We start from the raw sequence: 20,748 nt of genomic DNA on the forward strand, positions 1-20,748 counted from the left end.
TGGCCAGCTGACTGAGTTATCCATGGAAAAACTCTCCCCAATATTGGAATCATATTCAGTGCAACATCATCCCCTGGCACCCAGATGGGACACATTCCCAGATACTGTTGTTGGGGAAGTTTATTGAAGCATCCAGGACCATTGAGCCCATCTGGAGAACTCCAACAGGAGTTGTGAAATCAGTTCAGTAAAAACAGGTCAGGCCACCTTAATACACCTAAAAGTGGGTCTACACAACAACTGTAACTGGTTTTAAAATTGGTTTAGCTGAACAGATTTTAAAACCAGCTCAGAAACTTTAAAACCAGCATCGACAGGTGCTTATTGTTCAACCTTTGCTTTGCATTTTGGCAAATTCTGCAGCCCTGAATGTGATCTAGAGTACGTAACAGAAACTGGTGATACTTTTTTAAAAGTTACATTACCATGATCTCCATAGCACTCCAGCGTGAGGTTCCCCAGTACATTGCCATCCCCTGGTTTATCACATGTGTCATTGCTCGGACAATTTCTGTACAAGAAGAAAAAGATGAGAGCTCTATGAAATTTCATATTAATCCAACTATTTACCACCCAAATTAACACAATATTTACAAACAATTGTAAATAACAGAGCACACGATGGTTTACATGCGAAAGTACATTATATAGTGATCACTAAATAAATACCAGCCTAAAACAGGATGTTAATATTATCCATCATTAATGTTTGCTTTTTTAGTACATGCACCCAACTTTACAGGGGAGTCAGGCCCAAACTACAAGGCTTGTTTTCAGATTTCAAACTCAACAATTCTGGGTGTTTGGAACTGGCGTGTTAGAACTTGATTTGAATACACTTTAATAATGTAAATGGGGTGTAACCACTAAAAAGACATGGAGTTCCAGTTATAGAAGATATGCATGAGATAAGAAATAAAGCCCTGGGGTCAGGCTACTATAGAAATAGGTGGCAGCTGCCAAGTTAGCAGCTGGATCCAGGTTGAGATTGTGAATCTCCCAAGGATGGATGATGTCCAGATGGAAGGATCTTCCCTGGGCCCACCCACCTTTACAGTAAATATGTGGCTATTAATAGTTCATAATGGGCTAAGCAGTTTTGGTCAATGATCAACATGAAACTAAAACCAACCCTAAAATAATAGCTTTGTAGCCTATGTAATAATATATTCCATCTTCAAACACACCTGTTTGCATCTTTTTTCCTGTATATGGATGAAGCTGCATGGTACATGCAAATTTTAGGAGAATTACCATGGTGGGTAGTGAATGTAAATTTTCTTATTAAACAAAGTATTATTACATGTGCTCATGCTTATTCATGACATTTTTCTAAAATTTAAGACCACAAGAGGGCAGCGTTGTAGAAGAGGTTTGGGAAACGAAATGACTAAAAACCTGTGCTAAAAACTTCAGTTCAGAAGATTTCTTTTTAATTTAATTTTACAAAACACAAGTATACACGCAGTCTTCTTGCTTTTTACTAAGATTGTTCAGATGCCAGGGATGAAATATAGAACTGGCGAATCAGACTGTTGGTTACATCAGTACAGCCGATTTTTCTTTGTCCATTTACACCGTCACTGTGTGTCAGTCAAAGTATTAGATTATGCCTCCTTCCCCCACCCCTGAATTTTACAGTCCTTATCAGTTCTATGTGGGACTATGGAAGAGGTGATATTTTTTACCATTAATAATGTAATTTAGCACTTATATAATACTTTGAAGTCTATGGAAGACAAAGACCTTTACAAATCTAGGTAGGCATTTTTCTCTCCATTTACCGATGGAGTACCTGAGGTGCAGAAGGTTTAACTAATTTGTCCACAGTCACGCAGAGAGTCAGTGATAGCCCCACAAACAGAAATTGTATATCCTGACTCCTGAGTTCCTTCCTCAGTCCATTAGATCAGAATGCCTCAACCAGAAGTGGGTCAAGCAAAGTTGCTGAATGGATTTCACCTCACTGGTTGAGAAAGCAGCAAAATCTCTGGGTCTCACCAATGGGAGCTATGGAGTGCTCAGCACATTTTAAAAAAAATCAGGCCACTTATTTAGGGTGCCTAAATTTAGGGTGTCAATACCGCAAACAGAGATGTGTTCTTAACTCGGAGTAGCTAACAGCATTAGCTAACTTGGGTTAAAATAGCAGTGACGACACGGCAACATGGCTTTTAACTTAGGTTAGCAGCTTGAGTTCAACTTCAGGATGCCCTATAGGCTTGAACTCGAGTTGCTAACCCAAGTTAAAAGCAGAACCGTCATGTCTTCACTGCTATTTCACAGATCAGGGGCAGCCATGCGCCCTTGACAGATACCGCTGTTGTACTCAAACCAATTGGACATCCTAATACCTCAGTGGACACAGCTCTCATTTTGGTGGTGCATTTCTATGAGAAGGTTGAGGAGCTCGCTAGGCACAACAACAGCTTACAGACAGAGACAAAGAATGACGATCAACAAAGTCAAATGCAGTTTGAATCAATCAAATGAAGTTTAAATCAATAAAGGCTATATACACCTCATCCTTCCTGCACCAAAACTCTTGGACTTTTTCAGTAATTTGTCTAATGGTAAAAATCTGCTACATGGTTGATTGGCTGGGCATAAACCCAGCTTGATGTAGATGGCATAGATTCCTTATGGTAGTCTTAACACGCTCAAGAAGAACCAGCATGAACAGTTTGCTTGGCATGGAAAGCAATGTGATGCCACAGTGATTAGAGCACTCGAGAGCATCACCTTTCCCTTTCCAAAATGAGAGAATAATCCCAAAGTGCCAGTATTGGGGAGTTTCTCATGAATCCATACTTTGTTGATAACATGGGTCAGCCACCCCAAGATCAAAACCTTGCCGTGCTTGATCAGCTTGGCAGCTATACCACAAATATTGATAGCATGGCTGTTCTTAAGCTTGCAGGCTGCACTTGGAAGCTCCTCGACTGTGTCATCTACTACATCACATGGGGTGGGGCAATATATTCTATCAGGGTGAAATTCACCCCTGTGCAGAAGGCCAGCACAAGGCCTGTAGATCTCTTAAGTAGGACTTAAGTAGTGTTTTGGCCTTCTACTGATCATTCAGTGTTTTGGCTTTTTTAAAGCATCAGCTCCTGGAGTCAAGCAATGGTGTGGGAATCTCAGCTTTCAGTAAAAGAAAAAAAGTTAAGTTTCTGGCCCTCGTGGTTGCATAGAAAAGCTAGAAAATGTTACCTGAGTGTATCCTAAAGGCTGGAGAGCGAAGAACGCCAACTTTATTGTTTTTGAAAACGCTCTTGTTTTTTGGGGCCTGACTCAAGATTTTTGAAGATTTGGAGTTAGTAATACTGCTGACCCTTTCCATGGCGGGGAATTTCACACTCTGGGAGTGCTACTTTATTTGGTGTCTAACATTGGAAATCCAATCAGTGCAAGCCCCCGGACACTGAATCAGTGCACACCACATGTATTGATGACTGGATTTCCCAGTGTCATGGGGTATGGCTACAATTCAATTAAACACCCACGCCCGTGCTAGCTGACTCAGGCTTATGGGAAACCAAATTTGTCCTGTCTCAATTCTTGCTCTGTCCCAGTGTAGGCCCACAAGAGGTTGGTTATTTTCATGATTAATCATGATGGGAAAATCACTATCCTGGCCACCTTTAATAATGCTGTGTCTATTGCTGAGCTTGGGCACAACGGCCTTTCTGGATGGAATATGTAATTCATTCAGAATCACTATTGTTAATTTAGCAACAAACAAAGGCAAATTTAGTTCTTGGACCCATATATTCAGAACTGTGTGTGTGCAAAAATGAGCAGTTGGACACACAGCCCATAGGTACCATGACTGCTCACTGAGGGTGAAATTCACCACTGCACAGAGGACCCTCACTCAGCCTACGCATCACTTTGTTCTCACTTATGCCTTAGTTTGAACTGAGATGTTTATGTATTCACATGACTCCAGAAACTGGGGCTTTAAAACACACCAAAAATCAAGAGACTCACACTGCACAGTATCCTGCAGGATGTCTGACAACTTTAATCTTCCTATTAGAGCTTACTCCTCTGTAGCACAGGACCCAGTAATTAACCCCTTTCCTTGCTTATCTATAAACTTAATGCTGCATGAAACCTCTTTCCAGAAACCCAATTCAGCCAAAAACATCTCAGTATTAAAAAAGAAATAAATCCATTATGTGGAAAAATATTTATCCTCATGATTGATTTTTTACCCACTCTGATAGCATATCATTTAAACGATACCTGACAAAAATAAGCCAGATGAGGTCTGAGAGGCATAAGAAACTATCCCTAATATTTAATAACATATTATCAGTAAAGTACAGGGTGTCTTGCAACCAGCAGGAGCTGTCTTTTTCAAGGAAGAAAGCTGCAAGAAACTGATTGGAGTTTAAATCTATGTGATGGATTTTTGACCTATTAAATTGCAGTCAAGTTATTATGGAATCATAGCTATTGATCATTTAGATGGATTGAGAAAGCCTGGTCTGTGGCTTCTTATTAAATTATACACTACATTTGTAGCAGCATATATAACTGTCTAGAGTATCAGTTCCTGAAGACATGTATCCTTTTATATCACAAGCATTCTCATCCTCTTTGTAAAGGTATCAAGCAAAAAAGCTTGGCAGAGGGTAGATTACTCTGAAAATCTTGGGAGTTTTTATGAGAATTTTTCTGCAGGTAGTGAGAAACAGATAAACATAAAGTCTCCATCTATACTCAGAGAAGAAATCTCATCAAACTAGAAATTATCCCTCTTACCATGCTTTTGTTTCTTTATATTTTATGTACAGCTTATTTTTTCATTGGTAGCTTGTTACATTTTATTTTGATTAGACTCTTTTTTCCCCCCATAGAAAGGAAGGATACAGTAGATCTTGCAGTCATTTTTTTTCATTTGGACATAGCCACACTGTATTTCACCCACTTTAAAGGCCTAATTAAATTTGTGAGCATTTTCTGGTCCAATAAAGAGCATGATGAACAGGTAACTAACGTGGCACTGAATAGTGAAAGAATTTTGAGTATGTTCAAACAGTGGGTTATATGATAAATAGTCATTCAAAGAGTGTCTACTTTTTAATGATGGCTTTGTTTATTCTTTATTGAAAAGTCATGGCGATCGGGGGAGGTCCCAGATGACTGGAAAAAGGCTAATGTAGTGCCCATCTTTAAAAAAGGGAAGAAGGCAGATCCTGGCAACTACAGGCCAGTCAGCCTCACCTCAGTCCCTGGAAAAATCATGGAGCAGGTCCTCAAGGAATCAATTCTGAAGCACTTAGAGGAGAGGAAAGTGATCAGGAACAGTCAGCATGGATTCACCAAGGGCAAGTCATGCCTGACTAATCTAATTGCCTTCTAATGACGAGATAACTGGCTCTGTGGATGAAGGGAAAGCAGTGGACGTGTTATTCCTTGACTTTAGCAAAGCTTTTGACATGGTCTCCCGCAGTATTCTTGCCAGCAAGTTAAAGAAGTATGGGCTGGATGAATGGACTATAAGGTGGATAGAAAGCTGGCTAGATTGTCGGGCTCAACGGGTAGTGATCAATGGCTCCATGTCTAGTTGGCAGCTGGTATCAAGTGGAGTGCCCCAGGGGTTGGTCCTGGAGCCGGTTTTCTTCAATATCTTCATTAAATATCTGGAAGATGGTGTGGATTGCACCCTCAGCAAGTTTGCAGATGACACTAAACTGGGAGGAGTGGTAGATACACTGGAGGGTAGGGATAGGATACAGAGGGACCTAGACAAATTATTGGATTGGGCCAAAAGAAATCTGATGAGGTTCAACAAAGACAAGTGCAGAGTCCTGCACTTAGGATGGAAGAATCCAATGCACTGCTACAGACTAGGGACTGAATGCCTCAGCAGCAGTTCTGCAGAAAAGGACCTAGGAGTTACAGTGGATGAGAAGTTGGATATAAGTCAACAGCATGCCCTTGTTGCCAAGAAGGCCAATGGCATTTTGGGATGTATAAGTAGGGGCATTGCCAGCAGATCGAGGGACGTGATCGTTCCCCTCTCTTCGACAATGGTGAGGCCTCATCTGGAGTACTGTGTTCAGTTTTGGGCCCCACACTACAAGAAGGATGTGGAAAAATTGGAAAGAGTCCAGCAGAGGGCATCAAAAATGATTAGGGGACTGGAACACATGACTTATGAGGAGAGGCTGAGGGAACTGGGGATGTTTAGTCTTCAGAAGAGAAGAATGAGGGGGGATTTGATAGCTGCTTTCAACTACCTGAAAGGGGGTTCCAAAGAGGATGGCTCTAGATTGTTCTCAGTGGTAGCAGATGACAGAACAAGGAGTAACGGTCTCAAGTTGCAGTGGGGGAGATTTAGGTTGGATATTAGGAAAAACTTTTTCACTATGAGGGTGGTGAAACACTGGAATGCGTTACCTAGGGAGGTGGTGGAATCTCCTTCCCTAGAAGTTTTTAAGGTCAGGCTTGACAAAGCCCTGGCTGGGATGATTTAGTTGGGGATCGGTCCTGCTTTGAGCAGGGGGTTGGACTAGATGACCTCCTGAGGTCCCTTCCAATCCTGATATTCTATGATTCTATTGCAGTAATAACTTCTTGAAGTTTGAATACAACATTTTCTAACCTTTGTCTCTTACCCTCTTTGGTAAATGATGATTTTTATTCCCCCCTAGCCTTTAAAAAATAGAACACAAGTCAGCATGGCAAAGTGTATATCTTATCTAACAAATGTAACCGTAGTGATGTTTGAATAGTTCTGGGAAGAGGTTTGCGAATAGAGAATAGGTCTTTTGCTCCCTCTGTTAGCTAGCTGGCTGCCTGCACAGGGGAACATAAATATGTCAGCATCCTACAGAAACAGTAGCTATCAGGTTCGCGGGGGGAAGTTGTTGATCGATTGTAAATAAATAATTATTTAGAATCTGGAACACAATCCCCTCCAGACTGTAACAATTTTAAAGTCGATTAAAATTATTTCCTAAGAGTCAAATCCTGGTCCCTGTGCCTCTTCTACCACAGATGCTAGGAATATTTATGAACTGCTGACACATCTCAGATGAAAGGCCAAATGGAAGTGCTTATTGTTTTTGTTATTCATTTATTATATTACTGTTATTTATTAAACAAAATTTGGCCAAAGATAAGCAGCATTTTATAATTGGTGTGTGTGGCAGGAGATGAAATGAAGACAACAATTATTATTTTATAATTAACTGGAATAATTTACTTAATTCTACTACTTAAGAGTATGAAAGCAAGCCCCAGATATTTATACCACAAATCATAACATTTCCTCTCCTTTTGTATATAAATGCTGTTGTGTACACAGCACACAAGCAATTGCTATTAATCTGTGAATCCCGTGATGTATTAGAAATAAAGTATTGTTAGCATGTGCTTTGCAGAATATTTTAATTCAGCACCTAAAGAGTTAGTCCTGATCCTACCATTGACAATATGTGCAGATTCCCATTGACTTCAATAGGGATCTCTATGAGTGCAGCAATCCCCTTGTGCATTGTCAAATGTTGGGCCAGTGCCTTACTCCTCAGAATGAATAGACATGGGCTAACCTGGAACTCACATGAGCTGCTATTTTCCAGTTGACTAGAGGTGACTAGGCTCAACAGGGAATGTTGTTTATCTGCTTGCACCTGTATTCTTATTAAGCTGCGTTCTCAGCTGCAGAGAAGAGTGCGGGCTGCTAAGCTGTTAGGCTGCTGTTTTGATCTTACACTCTGGGAATCTCTCTTTCTCTGCTGAACACAAAGATACTGTTAAGAAATTCCAAATGCCTTTTGGTTCTTCTACACTTAACAACAGCTCTCATAAGTAACACTCTGGTACAGGTGAGGTGTCACATCTGATCTAAATTCAAAGTTAATTCCGATTCCATGAAACTTTTCCTTGCCCAGAAGAGAGCAATAACTCATTCCAAAGCCACAGACCACGGCCACAGACTAACAGCAACATAACATCACTTTCCACTTGATAACCCTGAACAAAAGTGATTTATTTTTAGCTAGAAAAAGATTCTTAAAAGCTCCCCTTTCTGTAACCACTGCTACAAAAACTGTGTTTAAAAATCCCATGACATGAGGGGTATAAGAAGTATAAAAACCATGTAGTATTCTTTTGTGTCTTATTAATCACAGGGAATGTCCTCCCCCTGCCTGTCTCTCTGAGACAGAAAAGAAGAGGAGTGGTCCCCATTATATCTTTCTTCCCAAGGCTCAGTTCCATCCTCCTTCTGTCTGAACAGGGAGGACATATTCCACACACTGATCATCTCACTAACGTGAGGAAGCAGGGCTCAGCTACTTCTGTGGAACCACCCCTCTCCATGGGTCTCATGTCCACGCATGGCTAAAGAGTGGAGACTAGGCTGGCAGGGGAGAGATGCACACTGTTCCCACTTCAGCTCCATGAATCTTAAGCAATAAAAACAACAGAATGCAACCCGCAGGTATATTACCTTTTCAGGAGAGCACCCCTTTTCATGGAGGCAGCCACCAATGTTGAAATCCCTGGTAGCATGGCTCCAGTGGAGGTGGGGGCTTCAAGGAAGCAGAACTAGTGCAGAGGCAAAGCACTTCCATGTAGATAGCCCAAGCCTCCTGCAAATCCTCATGGGCTATGGACTGGCCCTGCAGCATAAACCTCATTCTCCTGGCCCCCTTTAATGGAATGACAGAGAATGAACTCTGCAAAGGGACCATGGAGGGATTGCCTCTTTTGGGCACCTCCCACAGGTTCTTCCACAGAGGATGAGCTGCCTCCATGGAAATCCAAAAATATTTTATTTTCAAAAAAGAAATGAAATGAAGATTCCAAAGTTGGTTTCTGTAGTTTGTATTGAATTATTTTCAATGTAAAGAGCTAGTGCATTCTTTAGATTGGTTATTGCTGCTTAAAACTGTGAACTGTTAAATCCCTGTGTTAGAACATCCATAACTGAAGTGCTGGTCTCCTGAAAGGCCTCTTCGTTAAAATTACACACTCTAGAGTTACAAGATAATAAACCAAACCTGATTAATGATGCATGGAGCTTCAAAAATGCAATATACCCACCCAGAAGCCTCAATATTTGTTTTTGTAATCAAGGAATTGTTTCTTTTTCAAAAGGAATTATTATTATAATCATTTAAAAAAGGGAAATCATTTTACAGAAGAGAGAAGAAAATATCTCTGATAAGGAGACTTGGACTCATACTGAATTTTAGTAAATTTTGGAGTGTTCGCATTTAATGTGCAACATCAGGCCACTAGATAAACAGTTCTGAGCTGCAAATTCAGATCCAGATCGTGACTTGGGATTTTGGCCAGGGCCTGTCTCTAGATATTTCTATGAAACTGAATAGTGATTTCTAGGTCCTTGTAAAAGATTATGCTTTTTTTTTTTAATTCAGCCACAGAGTACTTGCCATTACAGAACTCCTGAGATTTTAACTGGGAATCCAGAGCCAACCAGCGAGGCTGCTTAAACTGAGCATAGTGGGCTGTGCATTTGTACAGATGACTCACAGAAATGAGGAGCCTACTGGACACTGTCTGCACTAGCAAACTCAGTAGCCGTAATTCACATGGCACATGGCCTACCCCCACTTTTTAGTGGTAGTGAGAGAGAGAGGGAGGAAGGGAAATTGTTAGAGGGTTGTTGGGGAAGGTAAAAGAGGACCTGGCACTCTGGAGAGTCACCAAGGGATGTGGGAAATGAAACAATGACAATATTGGGAGTTGAGAGGAAGGGAAACAAGGCGATTAGTTCTTAAGTGAACTAATTTGAGCCTTTCATAAATAAATGTGGGTTGAATACTGCACCTGATATGGAATTACTTTCATTATAAAAACGTTCTAGTATTTGCTTAGGGCAGTGGTTTTCAACCGGGGTACACAGAGGTCTTCCAGGGGTACATAAACTCCCCTAGATAGGCTACATAAAGAGCACGAGCAAAGTCACTACAAACTAAAATTTTATACAAACAATGACTCGTTGATACTGCTCTATATATTATACACTGAAATGTAAGTATGATATTTATATTCCAATTGATTTATTTTATAATTATATGGTAAAAATGAGAAAGTCTGCAATTTTTCAGTAACAGTGTGCTGTAACGCCTCCATATTTTTACGTCTGATTTTGTAAGCAAGTAGTTTTTAAGTGAGGTGAAACTTGGGAATTTGCAAGACAGACTCCTGAAAGGGGTACGATAGTCTGGAAAGATGAGAGCCACTGGCTTTGGGTACAGAAAAAATTACTTTTTGATAATAGTAACTATGAGTCTCACCTTTTTAGATTAGCAGAGTTTTGTCTGTCTCCTTGGAGACTACAATCATCTGCACCAACGGATTTTCTGAATGTAAATTAATTAGTCTTCTGAAAAAAATTTAACTCAGCTGTCCAATGCCTAACATAAGAATTTTAAGTGATTTGATACACCTTAGAACTTCTGGGAGCAATCCAGCTTTGGCAGAGAGTGGACTAGATGACTCAGAGGCTTTTTCCTTGCTAATTTGCATGATTCAATGAGAAACTCTGACATGCTCCAAAGGGTCAAACCTGTTCTCAGTCACAGGTAAATTGAATTAGATTATCTTAATCGCTCAAAAAAATTTGTTTATTTCTCAAGACCCACATAAAATTCTCCAGGCCTGGAAATTCTCCAGTCTGGAGAGATCATGTAGATGAATAGCTGTTGAGGTAATCTGCCAGATTGTTCCAGGCTCCCAGAAGGTGAGAAGCTTCAAGGTGGACTGAGTGTTTCACGCAGAATTCCCACAAGCGAATGGCCTCTTGACACTGTGGGGAAGAGTGTGCCCCTCCCTGCTTGTTGATGTAAAACATGGCTGCCATGTTGTCTGTAAGGACTCATACAACTTTGCGTGCAATCTGGGGTAGAAACACCTGGCATGCTAGGAGGACCGTTCTGAGCTCTCTGACATTTATGTGTAGGGAGAGCTCCTCCTGAGACCATAGGCCCTGAGTCCTGAAGTGCTCAAGTCACCGAGATTAAGGATACTGGGGGTTGGGAACTGATGAAGGGAACACCCAAGACCACCAACTGGGGGATCCTCTACCAATCCAGGGAGGTGAAGACCTGGGTGGAAACTGTAAGCACAAAGTCCAAATGATGACAGTTTGGTGAGTGCACCAAGGCCAGACACAGTTGAAAGGGTCTGAGGCGCAGTCTCGCATGCTGTATCACGTATGTGCATGGGGCCATATGAGCCAATAGTCTGAGGCAGAAATGGCCTGTTATGATGGGGTGGGCCTTGATCTGCAATATCAGAGATATTACCTGGAAGCAAGCCTCTCAGAGGAATGCTCTGCCCCAGGTGGAATCAAACACTGCACCAATGAACTCTATCCTCTGAACGGGGATGAGCATTGACTTCTGCTTGTTTATTAGCAGGCCCAGGGCTTGGAAAGTAGCTTAGACCAGGTGGATGCTGGCCCTCACCTGGGCCTTGGACCATCCCTTGATCAGCCAGTCATTGAGGTAAGGGAACATTTGCACTCCTCACCTTCTGAGGAAGGCTGCCACCACTGCTATGGATTTCGTGAATACCCGAGGGGCTGCTGACAGGCCAAAGGGGAGGGTGGTGAACTGGTAATGGGTCTGGTTCATGATAAAACTGAGAAATCTTCTGTAGCCCAAAAATATGGAAATATGAAAATAGGCATCTTTTAAGTTGAGGGCAACATACCAGTCCCCTGGATCCAGGGAGGGAATAACATATCAGTCCCCTGGATCCAGGGAGACCATGTGGAACTTCAGTTTCTTGAGATAATTGTTAAGGAAACAAAGGTCTAGGACAGGTCTGAGACCCCCCTGGGCCTTTGGGATTAAGAAATAAAGGGACTAAAACCCTTTCCATCTCAAGCTCTGAGGTATCTCCTCCACAGCCCCTACCTGGAAGAGGGCTTGCGCCTCCTGGTCTAAAAGTGGCTCATGAGAAGGGCCCTGAAGAGGGATGGGGAAGAGGGATAGAAGGAAGGGATGGAAATAAACTGGAAAGTGTAATCTTCCTCCACCGTACTCAGTACGTAGCAGTTTGAGGTGATGAGGGACCACGTCGCGCTGAAGCGGGAGAAACGGTCTGAAAACAAAAAGGGGGCAGGATCCAGTACAGGAACTGGTATAATGCCCTCAGGCACCCCATCAAAAGTTCTGCTTGGAGCTTCCCAAGTATCTGTGAGTGAGGGCCCGGTAGCGAGGCTGAAGCAGGTGGGAGCAGTTGTCTGGGTTTATAGCCCCCTTTTGCTTCTTAAACGGGTCCTAGCACAGTGGTGGAGCTGAGAAGTGGACCAGTTTTTGAAGCCTGCAGTGTTTCATCGAAGACACCAGGCACAGAGACCCAGGGGCTTGAGGGTGGCTCTAGAAGCCTTCAGGCTGTGAAGCTTCGCATCCATTTGTTCAGAAAAGAGTGAAGTGACTTCAAATGGCAGGTCCTGGATGGACTGTTGGACCTCTGTTGGCAGAGATGTGGATTGGAGCCAAGAATATCTGCACATGACCACTGTAGACACCATGAATCTAGCTGCCAAAACTGCCACATCCAGGGTAGCCCGTAGGGAGGCCCTGGCCACAGATTTCCCTTTGTCCACCAGCGCATAGAACTCCTGTCTTGACAGTTGGGGAACAGAGTCCTTCAACATCAACTCCCAAACATTAACACTGTATCTCCCCAGCAATGTCTGCTGGTTGGAGATGCAGAGCGGTAGACACCCTGTAGAATAAACCTTTCTGCCAAAAAGGTCTAGTCTCTTTGCATCCTGTGGTTTGGAGGTCACTCCTTGCTAACTCTGTCTGTCCCTCTCATTGGCCTCAGAGACCAAGTATCCACAGCCTAGAGCGGGAACAAAGTATTTCTTTTCAACCCTTTTTGTGATAGGAGGCCGGGAGGATGGGGTTTGTCACAGGGCTTTAACTGGTCTTATAATGGTCCCATTGAGAGGGAGGGTCACTTTCAAAGGGCCTGCAGTGGTCAAAATTTGACCAGGCTGCGGGAGGATTCTTTGACTACCTCCACTTCCAGCCCAAGTTTCAAGGCCACTCTTTTCAACAGCTCCTGGTGAGCTGTGAAGTCATTGTGTGGGGGGATACACACGCCCCAGACACTGCCTCATCCAGGCATGAAGAAGAAGATGCCTGTACCGGCAGGGGGTTCTCTTCTTCTCCTTCTGCACCAACTGGGTCCATCGATCTAGGTCCTAAGGCTCTATACTGGCTCGGTACAGGAGTGCAGGTTGGGTGCCGGTGAGAGGGACAGGGCCTCTCTTCTTTCTGAGACTACAGAGTATGAGCATCTGGAAGAGGGCCCTTGTATCGGGGAATCCCCCATGTGTTCCAAAATGGACATGACATCTGCATAGGCCAGTGCCCACTGCGCCAAGTACTCAGTGGTACCCCTGCGCTTGGATCCACCAACTTGGGGGTAGGGCTGATCAGGGGAAAACTGGCAAATGGTTCCTTGAGTGGGAATGCAACCCCACTTCTGAGTCTGACAATGGGCCATTGTAGCGAAGGGAGACTCACCAGCGCAGCGCCTCCTGCTGGTCATCTTGGGAATTAGGTTTCCAGGGTACGGAGCGCCTCCTCCTGGCCAGTGTCGCACCTGCCACTGGCCCCCATGTCCCTCCCAGACCCCCGTGCCCCTTTTCCTCAGGGTTCCGCCCCCAGCAGTAATCCACAGTCTGGGTCTCCCCTCCCAGGGGGACCCCCAACCCTTTATCCCCACCTTGCCTCACTGACTACCGCCAGTCATCATCTAGCCCCCACACACTAGGCAGACTGAAGTCTGTAAACCACTCATCACTGGCAAGGGGGGTTTGGACCTGCTGCCTTTCCCTGCAGTCCAGTACCTCTTTTTAGGCCTTGCACAAGGCCTGGGGAGTTGCCAGGCTGGAGCTCCCCAGCTTCTCTTGCCTTTCCCCAGCATTTCTCTACCTCTGGTACCCTGCTCCCAAGGTTCTTCTCTCTCCACTGCTAGAGAGAGACTGACTTAGCTCCTGTCTCACAGCTCTGATTGGGGCGTGGCCCCTGCTGTGGCTGCTTCCCCTAGCCTTTCACAGGAGGGGGGGAGCTGCCCCACTACAGCCATCCTCCGGAGACCATGGAGGGGCAGTACCCATCGGGGGCCAGGGAACAGTGCCAAGGTGGGAAGACCTGCGTAGAGGCAAGCAGGGACAGTTTCCCTCTAGATGGTACTGTCAAAGTTTGACTCAGACTCACAATTTATCAGACCACTCTGTTTTATTAGCAAAGCTGCTCTGCTAATACATTTAGAAGTGAGCCCCCCGAGTGGGGCTTGTGTCTCTTAATTTATACAGTTTTTTGGAGAACAAGTTACAGAGAAGTTACAGACAAAAGAAGAAAAAGATTTTAGTCACCACCCTTCGAGATCCCTGAGACCAGTCACGTATCTTCAATTACCTGCCACCCTTAACAATCTCCTTTAACAGCTTCCAGTTAACTTAACTAATTGCCCTTCACACCTTCCATTCTTATGCCTGCTTCTTAGACGTGCTGGCTCTATCTTAATTGCTTCTCCATTCAAAAGCTAACTGTCCCTACGTGTGCTCCCTCAGATACTTTGTACCATGTTTTGGCATGCCCTCTCATATACAATGTATCCAGCATGTCCCCTTATACAATGTTATACTTATACAATGTTATACTTCCACAGTACCAAGGAGGCTGGTACTGAACGGGAGCCCGAGACCACATGCTCCTTTCTGCTCACTGCTGCCACCACTTGTTCCACTTGCGATGGCTACTGATAGCGCCAGCAGCTCCTTGGCCACAATGAACACCTCCGGAGTAGATGGTACTGTGATCCTGCTGGTGCCACATTGCCCCTCTGGTGCTAGCGATAGTCCAGGACTTGACTCCACAGAGCCTGCATATGAGATGGAGTCGACGGCGTCACCCTCAGAGTGGGGGCAGAGGAGTGGCCAGACTCAGGTCACACTCCCCCTGCACTCCCTGTGCTTGGCTCTCTTCAGAGTTGGGAAACGTCCCCTCTTGGCCAGCTGCTTCTGATGTTTTTTCTTTAGCATCAGTGAAGGAGAATGGTGCCAAGATACTCTCATAGCAGGAGGAACATGTCACACCGATGCTGAGCTACTGGGTTCCGAGTCAAGCCACCTCAGCTCCAATGAGGGACGGAGCACTGCCTCCGTCAGGAGGGACATCAATCTGGCCTCCCTGTCCTTCGTATGGGGCTTGAAGTCCGGACAGATCTGGCAGTGGTCCCTGATATGAGTCTCTCTCCGACAACTGGAGTGTGGGTCACTCACAGGCATGGGCTTGTGCAGGAAGCACAGGACTTGAAACTGGGGACCGAAGAATACTCTGGCATCGTAGTAGATGAAACTCCATTAACAGGGTGAGACGTGCTGGCTAGCTATATACAACTGACCTACAACAGTCCAAACTGAGAAAATAAAGAACTGGGATAGAGAAACAAGGGAAAAGGACTAAAATAAGACCACTGAGTAAGAGTTTGCTGAAGTAGGAGGAGCTATTCCAGCAACCATCACGGGCAGTAAGAAGGAACTGAGAGGGTGCGGAGCTGGCTGGGTCCCTTATACCGGTGCATGAGCATGCGGCATCAGAGCACGCTAGAGCCAGCCCCACGAACAGCACTGAGGAAAAAATCTCCAGCAACTGTGCACGCCGCACACACACACCTAACATGGAATGGAAATGAGCAAGCATTCAAAGAAGAACCTCCTGCATCAACAAATAGATGGCTAGGAATCTTATGAGAAATGATTTTAACTCAGGATTTCTGGTGATTCCTGTTTCCAATCAGTCTGGAAATACCCCAGGAATGGCCCTTCCAGTATTTTGGCAGTTCTGGTTAAGGAAGAGGGTAAGGAAAACAAAAGTTAAAATTTCAGAACTTTTAGGTTGAGTTCTATACTATTAATACAGGAGGTTGGTTCTTATTCCTAAACTAGTTTGCCTGGCCCTACTTCAGAAATACAGCATACTGGATTTGGATTTCTGGATTTTTTGGATGGGCAGGCTAAGGGAGTGGTATTCAATAGTTTTAAGGCATTTATTATTTACCATTTATTGACAGACAAAATTCCCTACATTTTGGCCACCCATAAAGTAACAACATGATAATGTTATTTACTCACATGTAAGTTCCTGACATTTTGGCCACTGGTACTATAAACAATGTATGCCTTAAGATTACTGAATTTACTGAATGGTATGTACATACTCTTTTACAGCCTATAAACCACTTTCCACTGGAACCAAAGCAGCACCCTAGGACGACAACTGCAGCTTTAATGAAAAGAACAAGAACTGAAGAATGTGCATGGAACTTTGAAACTACTGACTTCCTTAAAAAAACTACTGTGTCCTTACCATTAAATTCTAGCTGCATATCCTGCCATTCTCTGGAATCCTATATAACTGTGCATATTAGAAGGAATTTCTTCTCTCTGCTGTGACTGGATAACTATTTATTTCAAAGGTTTCACTGTGCTTTGTATCATGGAAGCGAGCAAGCAAAGGATAGTTTTATTTACTTGTGGTACTAACATTGAGAATATTGGGAAAAACAGGAATAAATAAGGAGTAGGAATCAGGAATGACTGTGGGTTTATTTTTCCCCCCCCCCAAGGAAGTTTAACATGTACTGTGCATGCCAGATATTGCAGAACTGACAGATGGCTCAACAGATGCTGTGGGATAGAAGCAGCTTACTAGGTGAACCATTAAAAAAAAAGTACATGAAAAGAGTAAACACCACACCATTCATAGTCAAATCCCTCCCTCAAGCCTCCCTCCTCCAGAAATCTAGGGTTGTAGAATGCTGTAGAGAAACTATAATTCTGCTGATGCTAATATTGCAGATTGTCTTTAATGATTCAAGTGGAATCAATTTACTTTTCTATCTTTTGACGTATACAAGCTGTCATTAGAGCCAAAGAAGGGGTTGTGACAACATTCCGGTGCACACTATGCTAGCAATCCTTCCTACTCAGTTAATCTGTTCTATGGTGTAGATACATCCATCTAGAGAATGAACTTGTAGGTTCAGGAAGGAATTCCCTCCACTCCATGCAAGGCACTGCACAATTGGCCTACTGCATTCTATGAAATAACTTTGGATCCACTGGGGACAGCAGCTTAATGATATTTTGGCTTCAGACAGACAGGTCTTGGAGGACATAACACAGACTGGTCAGGAACTTTTTCTCTGAGCCTGTCCTCATTAGATAAGTCTGTTTACTTAGGTCTGTACAGTAAGAGGTCATTGGCAACACTGCAGAGTAATGGAAAGGCCTCTCCAGCAGGAAGGACAGAGGATGAGTTAAATCTCAAAGGAAAATCTTGTTTTGAAGTCTCATGGGGTTACACACTTATCAGATTCTGGCCTAACAGCTGATCTCTGCTTCTTACAGTTGAAGCTGGGGGTTGCAGATTACATGAGATAACCATGATGAGAAGTTTGGCATGAGAGGCAGAGACGCAGTCAGAATGGATGGTGTGACCTAGATTCATAGATATTTAGGTCAAAAGGGACCATTATGATCATCTTGTCTGACCACCTGCACAACGCAGGCCACAGAATCCCACCCAACACTCCTGCAAAAAACCTCTCACCCATGTCGAGCTATTGAAGTCCTCAAATCGTGGTTTAAAGACTTCAAGGAGCAGAGAATCCTCCAGCAAGTGACCCGTGCCCCATGCTACAGAGGAAGGCAAAAAACCTCCAGGGCCTCTTCCAGTCTACTCTGGAGGAAAATTCCTTCCCGACCCCAAATATGGCAATCAGCTAAACCCTGAGCATATGGGCAAGATTCATCAGCCAGATACTACAGAAAATTCTTTCCTGGGTAACTCAGATCCCACCCCATCTAATATCCCATCACAGGCCATTGGGCCTATTTACCATGAATATTTAATTACCAAACCCATGTTATCCCCATCATACCATCTTATTGAGTTTAATCTTAAAGCCAGATAAATCTTTTGCCCCCACTGCTTCCCTTGGAAGGCTGTTCCAAAACTTCACTCTTCTGATGGTTAGAAACCTTCGTCTAACTCGTCACAAGAACATCATTTATTTGTTTTCCTCTTAGACTTCTCTGGTTTTCAACCACTTTTTACACCCCCATGGGAAGACTAAACCAAGTCGAGGGGGTACAAGTAGCCTAAGGAAAATTCTGATACACAGCATGCTGCTCATCCTGTGAGGCAGAATATAATTGGGGAAGTGGAGCCGCAAGATCATTTGTGTCAGCATTCAAAATTCTGCAATTCTATTGGTTTCTTATGCCCGTTCAGGTGTGAGATAGGTGATAATCCATCTAGGTAGAGACTAACCCTGTCCACTGAGGGATACTAATGCATTAATGTTTTTAATATGGCTAAATATAAATCTGTACATTTAAGAACAAAGAATATAGGCCATATTTACAGGATGGGGGACTCTATCCTGAGAAGCAGTGACTCTGAAAAAAATTTGGGGGTCATAGTAGATAATTAGCTAAACATGAGCTCCCAATGTGATGTTGTGCCAAAAGAGCTAATGCAATCCTTGGATGCATAACCAGGGGAATCTCGAGTTGGAGTGGAGAGGTTATTTTACCTCGGTATTTGGCACGGGGTGACTGCTGCTGGAATACTGTGTCCAGTTCTGGTGTCCACATTTGAAGAAGGAGAGGGTTCAGAGAAGAGTAACAAGAATGATTAAAGGGTTAGAATACATGCCTTATAGTGACACATTCAAGGAGCTCAATCTATTTAGCTTAACAGAAAGAAGGTTAAGAGGTGACTGGATTACAGTCTGTAAGTACCTACATGGGGAACAAATATTAGATAATGGGCTCTTTATTGTAACACAGAAAGGTATAATATAACCCCAGGTCTGAAAGTTGAACCTAGACATATTCAGACTGAAAATAAAGGATACATTTTTTTAACAGTGAGAGTAATTAATCACTGGAACAAGATTTGTGATGGATTCTCCATCACTGACCAATTTTTAAATCAAGATTGGTTGTTTTACTAAAATATCTGCTCTAGGAATTATTTTGGGGAAGTTCTATGTATTCCATTATAGAGGAAGTCAGACTAGATGATCACAATGGTCTCTTCTGGCCTTGGAATCTACGAATCTATGAAACACTCAAGGACTGTTCTTGCAGAGTTGTTAAATGGATGAATTTCCAATTTGGTTGTAGAAGTTTTGTATTCTGTAGCAGAGTTGGATGAAGAATTCACAGTGAACATCTTGTCTATTCACCTATTTTCTGTTTGCAAGTTGTTGTCAAACATCTCACAACTCTCTCAAATTCAATAATTATTCAGAATTACTTGACAAAAATTTCAGCTATAGCTCATTCAAACAGTTCGTTGCAAATATTCAAAATTTTAGTTGAGTGGCTTAGTTTTGGGTGGATACATAGACCACATAATGTTTCATTATTATTTATTATTTGTATTGGGGTAGCAGCCAGAAGTCCCAGTCATGGACCGAGACCTTACCGTGGTAGATGCTGTGTAAACACATAACAAAAAGACAGTCCCTGTGCCTATGCTGAATGAACATAACTCTTAGAATCAGGTTTCTGGCTTGTCATATTGACAACTTCAGAATTCACTTCCCAAGAATATTCTCCAATAATCACTTAAAATGTGCTATTTGCATGAACATCATGATCCAGTAAACCCATTTCTTAGAACATTCTCAGAAAGTGAACACACACACAAAGCACAAAACACAGTCAAAGTGAATTTATTTAGAAGAGTGAACCAAATATTCATAGCAAAGTTTTGCAATATTTGCCCATGTCTGCTGTGCTCTAATGTAGGCCACATTGGTTGGTGAATTGTTCATTTCCGAGCTAGGCCCAGATACTTTCTAAATACAGCCAACAACAACAACAGTGACTCAGAAAGTCACTTATGGTTTCTTCTGTTGCTCCATAAAGAACATGAAGGCCATAAGTGAGAGCAGCCATAACATGCTTACACATAAAATACTCTCTACACTGTCTTATATTATAATTGACTGAGCAAAATGTTTATTTCTCCCTCCAAGATACAACATGTCATATTTTTTGACCTTATCACCCATCAGTAAATCTCCCCTTGTCTTAAAATCTCAAGCCAATTTCCTCATCTTCTAGCTGCTGGGAGTTGTCAGTCAGTCTAACGCTAATGTAATCCATTTAGAGTTCAAACTGGAGCCTATCTTAGTTAACAAATGGGCTTCAAAACCTCTGAATTTCAAGCTAACAATTTAGAACAGGGTTATCAAAGTCCTGGGCTGTTTAATGTAGTTATTCTACCACCCATGACAGAATCAGATTCTGCAGACTGCAAGGTTTGTTTGTTTTTTTTAATTAAGTTTTTAGTTCTAATGGTTGAGAAGATAATATTCTTAACTGGAACCTGTGTAGGGCTACATGAGGTTGAAAAACACCTGACAGCTAAGAGAAGTGTTAATGGTCTCCATTCAATAGGGTGCTAACTCTGAAGTTTAATTATAATTCAAAGGCCAGATTTTCAGATGACTGTGTTCCTGATTTACATGTCTAATTACCATAATTGTGCATGCAAATCAGGCAACTGACTATGCAAATGAACAACTCAACAAAGGGCTGGAATAGCAGTCATTTTCCTCCACTGAATGTAACAGTGACTTTGTCAACTATGGATTTCTTGAGACTAGGATTTAAAAGTGTGATGTTAGCACGTGCCAGCTAACACA

At 42.9% G+C, this 20,748-nt stretch overlaps 1 protein-coding gene across 4 annotated transcripts in view; it reads right to left on the bottom strand.

Annotated features, from left to right (window-relative positions):
• Positions 1 to 20,748, bottom strand: part of KCNAB1 (potassium voltage-gated channel subfamily A regulatory beta subunit 1) — a gene marked incomplete at its 5' end in the record, with an annotated part of 237,651 nt that overhangs the window by 19,691 nt on the left and 197,212 nt on the right. For all 4 annotated transcript variants that reach the window (XM_084639176.1, XM_084639177.1, XM_084639178.1 and 1 more), the window contains one exon: positions 426 to 511. In XM_084639176.1, coding sequence (XP_084495302.1) covers positions 426 to 511 — 86 coding nt within the window. The remainder of the gene's footprint in view (positions 1 to 425; positions 512 to 20,748) is intronic.

Source organism: Lepidochelys olivacea (genome assembly GCF_965140295.1).
Source record: "Lepidochelys olivacea isolate rLepOli2 genome assembly, chromosome: 9".
Taxonomy (NCBI): Eukaryota; Metazoa; Chordata; order Testudines; family Cheloniidae; genus Lepidochelys; species Lepidochelys olivacea.